Source organism: Pan troglodytes, chromosome 17 (assembly GCF_028858775.2).
Source record: "Pan troglodytes isolate AG18354 chromosome 17, NHGRI_mPanTro3-v2.0_pri, whole genome shotgun sequence".
Taxonomy (NCBI): Eukaryota; Metazoa; Chordata; class Mammalia; order Primates; family Hominidae; genus Pan; species Pan troglodytes.
In genome coordinates, this window is record NC_072415.2 from 21,720,447 (window position 1) to 21,733,852 (window position 13,406).

General features: G+C 38.3%; 1 protein-coding gene across 9 annotated transcripts in view; it reads right to left on the bottom strand.

Moving 5' to 3' along the window:
- Positions 1–13,406, bottom strand: part of ANKRD12 (ankyrin repeat domain 12) — a 149,370-nt gene that overhangs the window by 100,507 nt on the left and 35,457 nt on the right. For 8 of the 9 annotated variants that reach the window (XR_008540718.2, XM_016933312.4, XM_016933309.4 and 5 more), the window contains one exon: positions 2,544–2,681. Coding sequence is in view for 6 of the 9 variants with exons in the window: in XM_016933312.4 (XP_016788801.2) it covers positions 2,544–2,630 (87 nt within the window). In the remaining 3 variants the exon portion in view is untranslated. Of the gene's footprint in view, positions 1–2,543; positions 2,682–9,961; positions 10,082–13,406 lie in introns of those variants that run through there. The other variant, XM_063795936.1, reaches the window with a different exon arrangement.

Consider the following 13,406-nt stretch of genomic DNA (forward strand, 5'->3'; position numbering starts at 1 on the left):
TTCATCCTTGAGAACCCAGATTAAGTACCTAATTCTACTATTAGGCTATCGCTGAACCTGTTAAGTAGCATTCTCTCCTTTTTTCCTCCCATCACTCAGTAGTTTCATTAATGAGCTTATTACACTGGTATAGCAGTTCTCAAATTATGGTCCGTGAGATCAACTGAGGAGATCTGCAACGTCAGTATCTTCATAATAACATTTAAGATGTTATTTTTATCTTTCTCATTCTCTCAAGAGTATATATTGGGGTGAAACTTCTAAAATTGATTGTGGTTGTGACCATACAACTCTGTAAATATAAAAACAACTGAAATGTATACTTTAAATGTATGGCATGTGAATTATATCTCAATAAAGCTACTTATTAAAAATGGCAACATCAGCCAGGGTGTGGTGGCTCACACTTGTAATCCCAGCACTTTGGGAGGCTGAGGCAGGTGGCTCACTTGAGGCCAGGAGTTTCAGACTAGACTGGGCGACATGATGAAACCCTATCTCTGGGCATAGTGGTGTGCACCTGCGGTCTCAGCTACTCAGGAGGCTGAGGTGGAAGGATTGCTTGAGCCTGGGAGGTCAAGGCTGCAGTGAGCTGAGATCACACCACTGCACTCTCCAGCCTGGGTAAGAGAGCAAAATTCTGTCTCAAAAAGGAAAAAAAAAAATGACAATATCAAGATATTCCTACCTAGATCAAAAAAAGACTGACAGAAACCATGGCTGAAGACTTGCCTTATAGTAAGTACTAAGGAAAACTCTTACACCAGATAGTAACTTAAATCCATAGGAAGAAATTAAGAACACCAAAATCAGTAAATTTGTGGGGAAATCTGAAACTACATAAACATAGATTTCTCTTATTTCTTTAAAAGATAACATTTTGTATCAAACAATAATAACATTCTTTTGTTGGGTTAATCACATATCTAGATGTAATCGATGTTATATAAATAACACAAAGGAAGAAAATGGAGCTTTATTGAAGCAAAGCTGCTATATTTTACTGGAATTGTGTCAATATCAACCTGTAAGTAGACTGTGATCAATTAGGATGTGTATTACAATCTCCAGGATCAACATCTAAGATAATAAATCAAAAAACAGTTTAAAAAAATCAGAGAAATTAAAATTGTACACTGAAAAATATTTAAAACCAAAAATGGCAACATAAAAGAGGTAACAAAAAAGACATGAAATATACAATAAAGAGCAAAACTGCACATATAAATTATCATCAGATATAAGTCATAGCAATAATTACATTAAATGTAAGTGGACTAAGTACTGTAATCAAGAAGAGTTTGCCAGTGCAATCGGGGAAAAAAGGGGGGGCAGGAAGTAAAGGTAATCAAACAAAAAAAGAAATATCCGGACTGGAAAAGAAGTAAAATTATCTTTATTCACAGATAATATGATTCCATATGTAGAAAGTCCTAAGGAATTACAAATTGTTAGAACTAATAATTGAGTAAGATCACAGGATACAAAGATAACTACATCAAAAATCAATTATATTTCTGTACTAGCAATAAAGAGCCCAAAATAAAATTATCCATAGTAGCACTGAGAGAATAAGATACTTACAAATAATTTAACAACAGAATGCAACACTTTTACACTGAAAACTACAAAGCACTACTGAGACAAATTGAAGATCTAAGTAAATGAAGAGCTATTCCATGTTCATGGATTGGAAGACAATATTAAGATGGCAATACAACTCAAAGTGATCTACACATTCAATGAAAAAATTCAATAAAATTCCTTCAAAATCCTAGCAGGTACTTTTGTAGAAACTGACAAGCTGATCCTAAAATTTATATGAAATCATGAAGGACTCAAAACGATTGTGAAAAGAATACAGTTTGAAAACTTATACTTCCTGATTTTGAAAGCAGATATGGGGTTGCCTGGAGGGTTTAGGGTTGCAGTGGAGACTGACTACAAATAGGCAACAAAGACCTTTCCACAATGATGGCAATGTTCTAAAACCTTATTGTGATGATGGTTGTGCAACTCCGTTAGTTAAAAATGTCTGGAAACACCTCAGACATCTTTCCATAAGAAAATGGCTTTTAAAAAGACTTTAAAAAGTAAACAGAAAAAAAATTCAAAGACAATGTATAAAACCAGAGATAAGGAGAGACTAGGGATAGCAAGACCAGTTAGGAGACAATTGCAGGAGTCCAAACGAAGGTTCTGAGGGTCTAAATTAAGTAGGAATGAAAAAGGATAGATATAAAAAGACAGAATTACAGGTCATTGACAATGACTACTAATAAAAATTTTTCCCTCTCTCAATCATTATTTCTTAATTGCACAATCTTAGTAATTGTGTTTTACTTAGTAGTTGTGTGTTCACCTTAAGGAATGATAAACAATCACTTCCCCAGGAATCCAATTTATTTCTAAAGGGCATAAATGGTTTGGATTTATCTGGCATCCATATTGGTTTTTATCTTATGAGAAACCACTAAAAATACTTAATTGGGAGTCTTTTTCCCAGTTCAAAAAGTCAACACATCTTTAGTATAATCATATACCTTTCTTCCATATGGTTTCTCTACCATATTGCTGTCACTGTCAGAATTTTCACTCTGAACTGGTTTTGTGAACCCAGATTTGGGCATTTTACAGCTGTTCAGCTAGCTTCTTCTTTTATCAGTCTTCTCATCCTGGATCTGTAAAGAATAGATATATAAGGGTTATTTGAATATATATACAATAGAACCTACCTGAAGTTTATGCACCACAATTAGTCCAATTTGTTTTCTCTCTGTTTTTATAAGATACCTTATTTTCTCAGAGAGGCTATCCTAAGCTAAAATAAGTTTTCACCTTATTTTAGCTTCTGGTTCTCTAAAAGAAAAGAGAATTACTTTTATAAATTTCTTCCTATATTCTCGAGACAAGTAACATCTCCAGTTTTGGGTATCCAGAAGCAGTGAAAGTGGAAGCAGTGACAAAACGTTTCTCTTTTCAGTAGGAATCCATAATGGGAGCTCCTAATCGATGCCCTTGTAGTTTTGTGTTGGTTTGGAAGTCATTTCTGAAGACCCAACCAAGAACCTGTTAGGTTTGATCAGTAATTTTACAACACCTAATTCCCTACATTAAATCCTTCCCATTTAAAATCCCTAGAGTAGTTTATTTTCTTTACTGAACATCCTCAGCCATTTAGTCACTTTATCAAACTACTCACTGATATACTTCTATTGTACTGTAATCACCACTGTATACATATTTTATTTCCAATTTGTTCAGCCTTCTCTTTCCTATTCTACAAGCATAATAGGTCAAACATTCTCCTAAGAGCTTATGATTATGACAAGTTTATGCCTGAACGATCCAGAAAAAATTCCAAGGGGTTTTACATGTTAAAGAGGAACCTATGAGGCTACACCTATGTTGCTGTCAGATAATCTATTACCTACATGTGGCAATTTAAAATTAATTAAAATGAAATTAAACTAGCCACTGTACTATACAGCACAGATACACATTTAAGTAATAACAGAAAGGTCTACAGCACTGGGCTAGATTGAGGCTGCTGGCCAAGGGGAGTATTACTTGGGCTACAACAAGAAGCAGAATGACCGACAAGATTACTTTGAACTCTTTCATGCTATAAATCTCCTACAGATGGCTATCATAGATCTAAGTTAGCTGTCATTCTAGTATCTATGTAAATTATTAAAACTCAGACACCTTGAACAGAGTATTAGTAAAATCTGCTGTCCCGTTGGTGCTTTAAAATTTCTTTCGTTTTGATAGAAACAAAACCAAAAATCCCTTAAATAAACTGAGCTAATTTGTAAATTATCAAAACCATATTAATCTGGAAATAATTAAATCAGAATACATTACAACACAAAAAACTACCAAAGAAAAATGGTTCAAATCTTTCATTTTATAGAGGAGGAAACAAACTTGAAGAAATTAAGAAACTTTTTTGACATTACACTCAAGAAGCAGAACTTACCTTGGGGCCATTCAACCATTTCATTAACATATAAACAATAATTTAAACATAGCACTGTCCTCAAAGCTAACCACTGGTAAAGCTTATGGAGTTAAAGTTATGAGCCACATAAAAACAAAAAGACTGGCTCAAAAGCAAAACTGAGCTATACAATACATATAAACATCAGCCTAAGTGAGACTATGAAGATAAAACAATGTCTCCTTTGTAGATGAAGCAAAGCAAGTTGTTAGTGAACTAAAGGAGTGTCAAATATTTTTTGAGAAAATTCTACAGGGCAATATTATATTAAATAGATTCTATGTAAGGAAAAGCTTACACCATTTTTCAATAACTATTTAGAAAAATGCCAGCAGTAACAATAAAAATCACAACTGGATTCCAAAAATATTCCTTCAATCAACTAATATTAAGCATTTAATACTGAGTTAGCTTCTGGGTGCAAGATGTATACTGTAATCCCTAAAGCAATCACTATATAATAACTATACAAAAAGTAACACAAATCACACTAGGTAAATTAAAATGGAATATTAAAAAATGTACAAATAATCCAATGAAAGGCAGGAAAAGAAAAATTGAACAATGAAAAACAGAAAGAACAAAATTATAAAATGATATAGACCTAAGCCCAAATATTAATAATAATATAAAACACAAATGGCTTAAACACACCAAAAGACAGAGAATGCCAGAAAGTGGGAAAAAAACCAACAAGAAGTTTGCTTCAAATATAATAATAGGTAGGTTAAAATAAAAGAATGGAAAAAGAACCCATGGAAGTACTTGAGTTTCCAAGTGCTTAGAAAGAAAGCAAGCTTGAGTGGCTATATTAACAACATCGACAAAACAGACTTCAGAACGAAGAGGGACATTATATACTACATATTGATAACGGGGTCAATACACTAAGACAACACACCAATCTGACATATGTATGCAACCAACAACAGAGCTTCAAAATACATGAAACAAAAACGGCCAACTGATAGACAAAATAGATAAATTCATAACTACAGCTGGAGGCTTCAACTATTATACTTTTTATTGACATAACATCAGCAAGGATTATATAAGAACAGAAAAACGCCGTTAATCAGTTGGTTCTAATTGATGTTTACAGAAATATCTGCTCAACAACAGAATACTCTTTCAAGAGCACACAGAATATTCCCCAAGATAGGCCACATTCTGTGTCATAAAACAAACTTTAACAAATTTAATTAAAACCATACAAAGTTTGCTCGTAGACAATAAAGAAATTAAACCAGGCCAAGTATGGGAGCTCACACCTGTAATCCCAGCACTTTGGGAGGCCAAGGTGGGCAGACAGCTTGAGCCTAAAAGTTCAAGACCAGCCTGAGGACAACATGGCGAAACACCACTTCTACTAAAAATACAAAAATTAGCTGGGCATGGTGGTCCGTGCAGGTGGTCCCAGCTACTCAGGAGGCTGAGGTGGGAGGATTGCTTGAGCCCAGGAGGTCGAGGCTGCAGTGAGCCATGATCACGCCACTGCACTCCAGTCTGGGTGACAGAATGAGGCCCTGCCCCTGCCCCCCTCAAAAAAATCAAACTATGTAATTTAGTGTATTAATTCAAACCATAAAAATATATGACCATCTCAACAGGTAAGATAAAATGTGTTAGCTAACATTCAATACCCATTAATAATAAACAACTCTCAGCAAACCAGAATTAGAAGGGAACGTGAATGCTTTCTCTTCTAAGATCAACAATGAGGCGTGGATGTTGGGTTCTCTTTTACCATTCCTATTCAACACTGTACTACTTACTGGTGGTCCTACGTAAGTTCAATAAGGCAAGAAAAAAAAGGCATACAACTTGGAAAGTGGTAAAACAGGCCTTATTTCCAGATACCATGATAATCTATGTAGACAAGCAAAGATATCTACAAAGAAGCTATTAGAACTAATACATGTGTATAGGAAGGACATAGAATACATGGTCAATATATAAAAATTATTTCTACATATTAGCAATAAGCAATTAGAAATTAAAATTAAAAATACAACCTACATCATCATCAGAAATACTAAATTCTTAGGGATAATATAACAAAATATGTGTAAGAATACATGGTGAATATGTGAAAAAATTTTTCTACATACTAGCAATAAGCAATCAGAAATTAAAATTTAAAATATAACCTATGATAGCATCAAAACCACTAAATTCTCAGGGATAAATATAACAAAAGTATATAAGACTGTACAATGACAAATACAAAAACACTTTGGAAAGAAGTGAAAAAAGATCTAAATATATGGAAAGATATGCCATGCTCATGAATCAGAAGATGCAATGTCGTTAAAATGTCAGTCTCTCCAAATTGCTCTATAAATTCAAGGCAATCCTAGTCAAATTTCCAGGATCTATTTTTTTGTTTTTTATGGAAACTGACAAATTGTTTCTATAACGTATACGAAAATGTTAAGAACCTAGAAAAGTCCAAATAATGTTGGGAAAAAATTAATTGGTAGACTCACATTACCTGACTTCCATAGTTACTAACAAAGATACAGTAAGCAAGACAGTGTTTACTAATGTAAAGACAGACTTATAGATTAATGGAACAGAACGGAAAGTCCAGAAACAGATCTACACGTATACATCCAATCCAACAGATTTTCAACAAATCTGTCAATGTAATTCACTGGGAAAAGGATATATTCCTTTCAATAAACGGTCTTGGAAAAACTGTATATCCAAATGCAAAAAACAAAAGAGAGAGAGAGAGAATCTTGATCCTTACCTCACTCCACAGAGAAAAATTAACCTCAAAATGCATCATAAACCTAAATTTATGAGCTAAAACTACATCACTTCTAGCAGAAAACAGAGTATTTTAGTGGCCTTGGATTAGACAAAGATTTCTTAAATAGGTAATGAAAAGCAGAAATTATGAAAGCAAAAAATGGATAAATTAGACTTCACAAAAACTTCTGCTCTTTAAATTACCCTGTTAAGGTGTTAAGAAAATGAAAAGCCAGCCATACTGGCAGAAAATACTTGCAAATCACATCTTTATAAAGGACTTCTATCCAGATTATGTAATTCTAAAGGACTTATATCCAGAACATATAAATAACTCTTATGAATCAATAAGATAAACAACCCAATTTAAAAGTGAGTAAAAGATTTTAACAGTTCAGCAAATAACATATAATGAATGGCAAATAAGCACAGGAAAAGATGCGCAACCTCATTAGTCACCAGGAAAATTAATAATGAGATGTTCTCACTCATATGTGAGAGCTAAAAAAAGTTGATCTCACGAAGGTAGAGAGAATGATAGATACCAGAGGCTAGGAAGGGTACGTGTGGAGGGTGGGGGATGAAGAGAGGTTGATTAAAGGGTAGAAACATAAATAGAAGAAATAAGTTCTAATGTTTGACAGCACAGTAGGGTGACTATAATTAACAACAATAGGTCATATATTTCAAAATAGCTAGTAGACAGCTATTTGGGAACATTCTGAAATGTTCCCAAAGCAGAATTGACAAATACTCAGTGATGAATATCCTAAATAATCTGACTCGATCATTACATGTTCTATGCACAGAACAAAACATCAGATGTATCCCCTAAATATGTACAAATATTATGGGTCAATTAAACGATTAAAATTTTAAAATAAAAAAATGAGATGTCACCCACCAGAATGGTTAAAATTAAAGACTAAGAAGACTAAATGTTGGTGAGAAACTGGAACTCTCATATGTGGCTGGAGGGAGAGAGGGGACGGGCAATGATGCATAGCGGTACGGCCACTTGCTAAATGAAAATACTTGGTGTTATCTTCATACGGCTAAGAAGAGTCCTTCATATTCTTCCATTCTCCGTATAACAATCTTGGTGGCTATTACACTGCTTGCACTTCAATTTCCATGCCCTAAGGGCTGCACAGAGTATATTAATACTTGTTCAGGGCTACTTTCCTGTTTAAGCCAACCAGCTGCAAGCTCTACTGTAGACTTTGTTATCCAATGGCTAAATGATGCAGTTTATAGATTCTATTCTGCCTTTGAAGATGTTTCTTCCCTTAAAATTAGTATGTTCTTGCTCCTTACAGACCAAACAGTCTATGTATCGAACAGCAACTGACTTCCAGGATTAACATTCTCTAAATGTATGCTATAAGACAGTTTTCCACTCTAATTTACAGCAGTAAAATATATCTTCTTCTAAAACAAAATAACCCAGTATTCTCTTGGGTGTCTTTTTTTTTAAATGGCATTACTACTTGGGATCACTCAAGGGATACTAAAAACATATTGTTTAACACCACTGCTATTTCTAAATAATTTTGTTTATAATGAAGGCAAAACATTCTAGTTGCTATTCTGAGGTACCAAGATACGTACATCAAAAACTCTAGTGTAAACTAAACATCATTTGGGTAAAGAAGATGTACAGATGCCTTTTTTTTTTTTCTTTTTTTAAAGTATAAGCACCTTAAGAACCGAGTTTGGGCTGGGCACAGAGGTTCACACTGGTAATCCCAGCACTTTGGGAGGCTGAGGCAGACAGACTGCTTGAGCTCAGGAGTTTAAGAGCAGTCTGGGCAACATGGTGAAACCCCGCCTCTACAAAAAATTAAAAAATTAGCTGGCCATGGTGGTATGTGCCTGTAGTCCCAGCTACTGGGGAGGCTGAGGTGGGAAGACTCCTTGAGCCTGGGAAGCAGAGGTTGCAGTAAGGTGAGGTCGCACCACTGCACTCTGGCCTGGGCAACAGAGCTACTCCAACCTGGGTGACAGAGCCAGACCCAGTCTCAAAAAAAAAATAGAACAGTGTTTTGTCTGTTTTCCAACTCATTCAAAATTATAACCAAAACTAAAATTTTCTATCATTCAAAGATATTAGGCAAACAAAAATGTTCACCTATCTGTGACTCCTCACAGATAATCAATGTCATTATCTTAGCAACGTCACTAAACTAATGCTAAGTTATAATAACAAGACCAGCAGAATCAAAAAACACAACTCAAGACAACAGCAATGATACACAGATAAACATCCTTCTTGAAAGCTGAGGTGACTGCAATACAACAAGTCTTGTTTGACAGACTTCTTAGTACAATAACTAAATTGACTGTTCAGGAAACAAAGAGTTTTTTTTGGTTCATAAATTGTCCTTTATCCTAAGGCTAACAATTTGGAGAAAATTTTATCTTAGCAGAGAGTACAAAATCACCTATAGGATGAGGCTGAACTTTGTCAAAAAGAGGTTTTGGCTGAGTGTGGTGGCTCACACCTGTAATTCTAGCACTTTGGGAGGCCAAGGCAGGCAGACTGCCTGAGCTCAGGAGTTCAAGACCAGCCTGGGCAACATGGTGAAACCCCATCTCTACTAAAATACAAAAAATTAGCTGGGCATGGTGGCACCTGCCTATAATCCCAGCTACTCAGGAGGCTAAGGCTTGAGAACTGCTTGAACCAGCAAGGCAGAATTTGCAGTGAGCCGAGATAGTGCCACTGCACTCCAGCCTGCGTGACAGAGACTGTCTCAAAAAAAAAAAAAAAAAAGAGGAGCCTTTGAAAAACTGATCAAGTGATCAAGAAGGAAAGAAGCCTTGGGACCATTTCTGTGGAGGAAAAACTACTGAACACTGACAAAAGAGGGAGAATCGGGGAGAAAATCCAATAACAGAGAAAGACAACTCAGACTATTTAGAAGAGAGGGCTGAGAGAAAAAAACACCTCTAGTTGCCAATGTGGCCTAGAGGACTATGGGGAACAGAAATAATAGAATTTGCATATCTGAATGCTACAAACATGGAGACTGCACATGTATAATACAAGTGAATATCTACAGAAATATTCCAACTACAGAAAGTCTATTTTGAGATCACTTTAGAGTCTGGCAGCATTTAGTGAGTTCCAGGCCTTCAGAATCAATGCTTTAAATGCTTTGGTCATACAAAAAATTAGGCAGGAGTGGTGACGCACACCTGTATTCCCAGCTACTCCGGAGGCTTAGGCAGGAGAGTTGCTTGAATCTGGGTGGTGGAGGTTGCAGTGAGTCGAGATCACACCACTGCACTCCAGCCCAGGCAACAAAGCAAGACTCTGTCTCAGGAATGAACAAATAAAATAAATAAATAAATGCTTTGGTCTGTTTGCTCTAGTCACTATCTTCCAACTTAAGTTTGACTTGAATATTCTTCATAGCAGTTTCACAAAGCACTGGGATTATTCCTCAGTTTCCACCTGTAAGACAAGAAGGGGGCAGGAGGGGCCAAGATAGCCGATTAGAAACAAGATGGCTCTCATAGAGAAGAATGACAACAGCAAGTGAATTCAGCACCTTCAACTGAAATGTCCAGGTTCTCACACTGGGACTGATTAGGAGGATGGCATGACCCACAGACAACAAAAAAAGCAGGGTGTGGCAATGGCCCACCCAGGAGCACTGGGGAGCCAAAGGAACCCCCACCCCCAGCCAAGGGAAGCAGTGAGTGATTGTGTAACCCCACTCAGGAAACCATACTTCTCCTACGGATCTTTGCAACCATGGATCAGGAGATCCCCTCATGAACCCAGGCCACCAGGGCCTTACTTAGGTCCAATATACAGAGCTGTGCGGAGTCTTGGCAGAGGAGTTGCTCAGGCTCACACGTAAACCCAGGAGTTTTACAGACTCCACCCTTGGGAATCCCAGCAAGGTGAGAAATCCATCCGTACCCTCCCCTAGGAAGAGGGCTGAATCCTGGGAACCAAGCAGTGTCATTCTGCGGGCCTCACTTCCATGGCACCTCAACCCACTGGCTTGGAATTCTAGCCAGCCAGTGCAACAGGCTAGAGACTGCCTAAAATGGATGAGTTCCCAGGGGGAGGGGCGGCTGCCATTTCTGCAGTTCAGTTGACCCAGCTGTTCTAGCCTGCTCCAAAGAATCCAGGTGGTCCTGATGAGGAGGAGTCCCTCACAGGGCAGCACAGCTGCTGTGCCAGATCGTGGCCAGACTGCTCTTTTAAGTGGGACCCCAATCCATCCCTCCTCACTGGGTGGGGCCTCCCTGAGGGAATTTCAGCAACTCCAGCCAGGGTTATATGAACAGTACTCTGATCTCTCCCTGGGACAAGCCCCTAGGGGGAGGAGTGGCCAATGTCTCTACGGTTCAGTTGACTAAGCCTTTCTTCTTATTATTTTTTTATACTTTAAGTTTTAGGGTACACGAATGACTCAGCCTTTCTAAGCTGGCTGGCTCTGGAGAGTCCAGGCAGTCTGGGCAAGGAACGGTTACACCCAGTGCAGCACACCTGATTACCAAAAAGCAACCAGACTGCATCTTTAAGCAGGTCCCTGATCCTGTCCCTCCTGATTGGGTGAGACCTCCTAACGGGGATCTCCAGACACCTTCTACAGCAGCATCCAGGCTGGCAACAGGTCAGTACTGCCCCCCCTACCCCCCCCCCCCACCACCCCACCGGGATGGAGCTCCCAGGGGAAGGAGCAGGCTGCCATCTTAGCTGTTTCACAGCCTTCACTGGTGATATACCTACAGGTAAAGGAAAGACCAAGACAACTAGGGTCTGCAGCAATCCCCCAGCAAACTACAGCAGCCCTGTGGAAAAGTGCACTGACTGTTAAAAGAAAAACAGAAAACAACAACAAGAGTATCAACAAAAAAGACACCACAAAAACCCCATTTAAAGGTCAGCAACTGGCCAGACGTGGTGGCTCATGCCTGTAATCTCAGACTTTGGGAGGCCGAGGAGGGCGGATCACCTGAGATCAGAAGTTTGAGACCAGCCTGGCCAACATTGTGAAGCCCCACCTCTACTAAAAATACAAAAATTAGCCGGGCATGATGGCAGGCGCCTGTAATCCCAGCTACTCTGGAGGCTGAGGCATGAGAATGGCTTGAACCCGGGAGGTGGAGGTTGCAGTGAGCCAAGATTGTGCCACTGCACTCCAGCCTGGGTGACAGAGCTAAACTCAGTCTCAAAAAAAAAAATCAGCAACCTCAGCTGGGCAGAGTGGCTCACGCCTATAATCCCAGCACTTTAGGAGACTGAAATGGGCAGATCACGAGGTTGAGGCTGCAGTAAGCTGAGATTGTGCCACTGTACTCTAGCCTGGGCAACAGGGCGAGACTCCGTCTCAAAAAACAAAAAACAAAAAAACAAAAAACAAAAAACAAAAAACAAAAAAAAAAAGATCAGCAACCTCAAAAATCAAAGGTAGATAAGCCCACAAAGATGAGAAATAATGCAAAAAACATTGAAAACTCAAAAAGCCAGAGTGCCTCTTCTCTAAATGACCACAACACCTCTTCAGCAAGGGGACAGAACTGGGCTGAGGCTGAGATGGCTGAACTGATAGAAGTAGGCTTCAGAAGGTGGGTGATAATGAACTTGGCTGAGCTAAAGGAGCATGTTGCAACCCAATGCAAAGAAGCTAAGAATCATAATAAAATGGAGGAGCTTCTAAACAGTATAGCCAGTTTAGAGAGGAGCATAACTGACCTGATGGAGCTGAGAAACACAAGATGAGAAATTCACAATGCAACCACAAGTATCAATAGCAGAATAGACCAAGCAGAGAAAAGAATCCCAGGGCTTGAAAACTGTCTTTCTGAAATAAGATAGGCAAATAAGAATAGAGAAAAAAGAATGAAAAGGAATGAACAAAACCTCGAGAAATATGGGACTATGTAAAAAGACCAAACCAATGACTGATTGGGGTGCCTGAAAGACATGAGAAGAACGGAATCAAATTAGAAAACATACTTCAGGATATCATCCAGGAGAACTTCTCCAACCTAGCAAGAAGGGCCAACATTCAAATTCAGGAAATCCAGAGAACTCCAGTAAGATGATCAATCCCAAGAAACATAATCATCAGATTCTCCAAGATCAAAATGAAAGAAAAAATGTTAAGGGCAGCCAGAGAGAAAGGCCAGGCCACCTACAAAGGGAAACACATCAGACTAACAGCAGACCTCTCAGTGGAAACCCTACTAGCCAAAAAAGATTGGGGACCAATAGTCAACATTCTTTTTTTTTTTTTTTTTTGAGGTGGAGCTTCATTTCACTCTTCCTGCCCAGGATAGAGTACAATGGTGCAATCCCAGCTCATTGCAACCTCCACCTCCCGGGTTCAAGTGATTCTCCTGCCTCAGCCTCCCAAGTAGCCAGGATTACAGGTGTATGCCACCACACCCAGCCGATTTTTGTATTTTTAGTAGAGATGGGGTTTTGCCATGTTGGCTAGGCTGGTCTCGAACTCCTGACCTCAGGTATCTACCCACCTCAGCCTCCAAAAGTGATGGGATTACAGACGTGAGCCACCGCACCTGGCCTCAACATTCTTAAAGAATTTCCAACCCAGAATTTCATATCCAGCCAAACTAAGCTTAGTAAGCAAAGGAAAAATAAGATTCTTTTCAAACA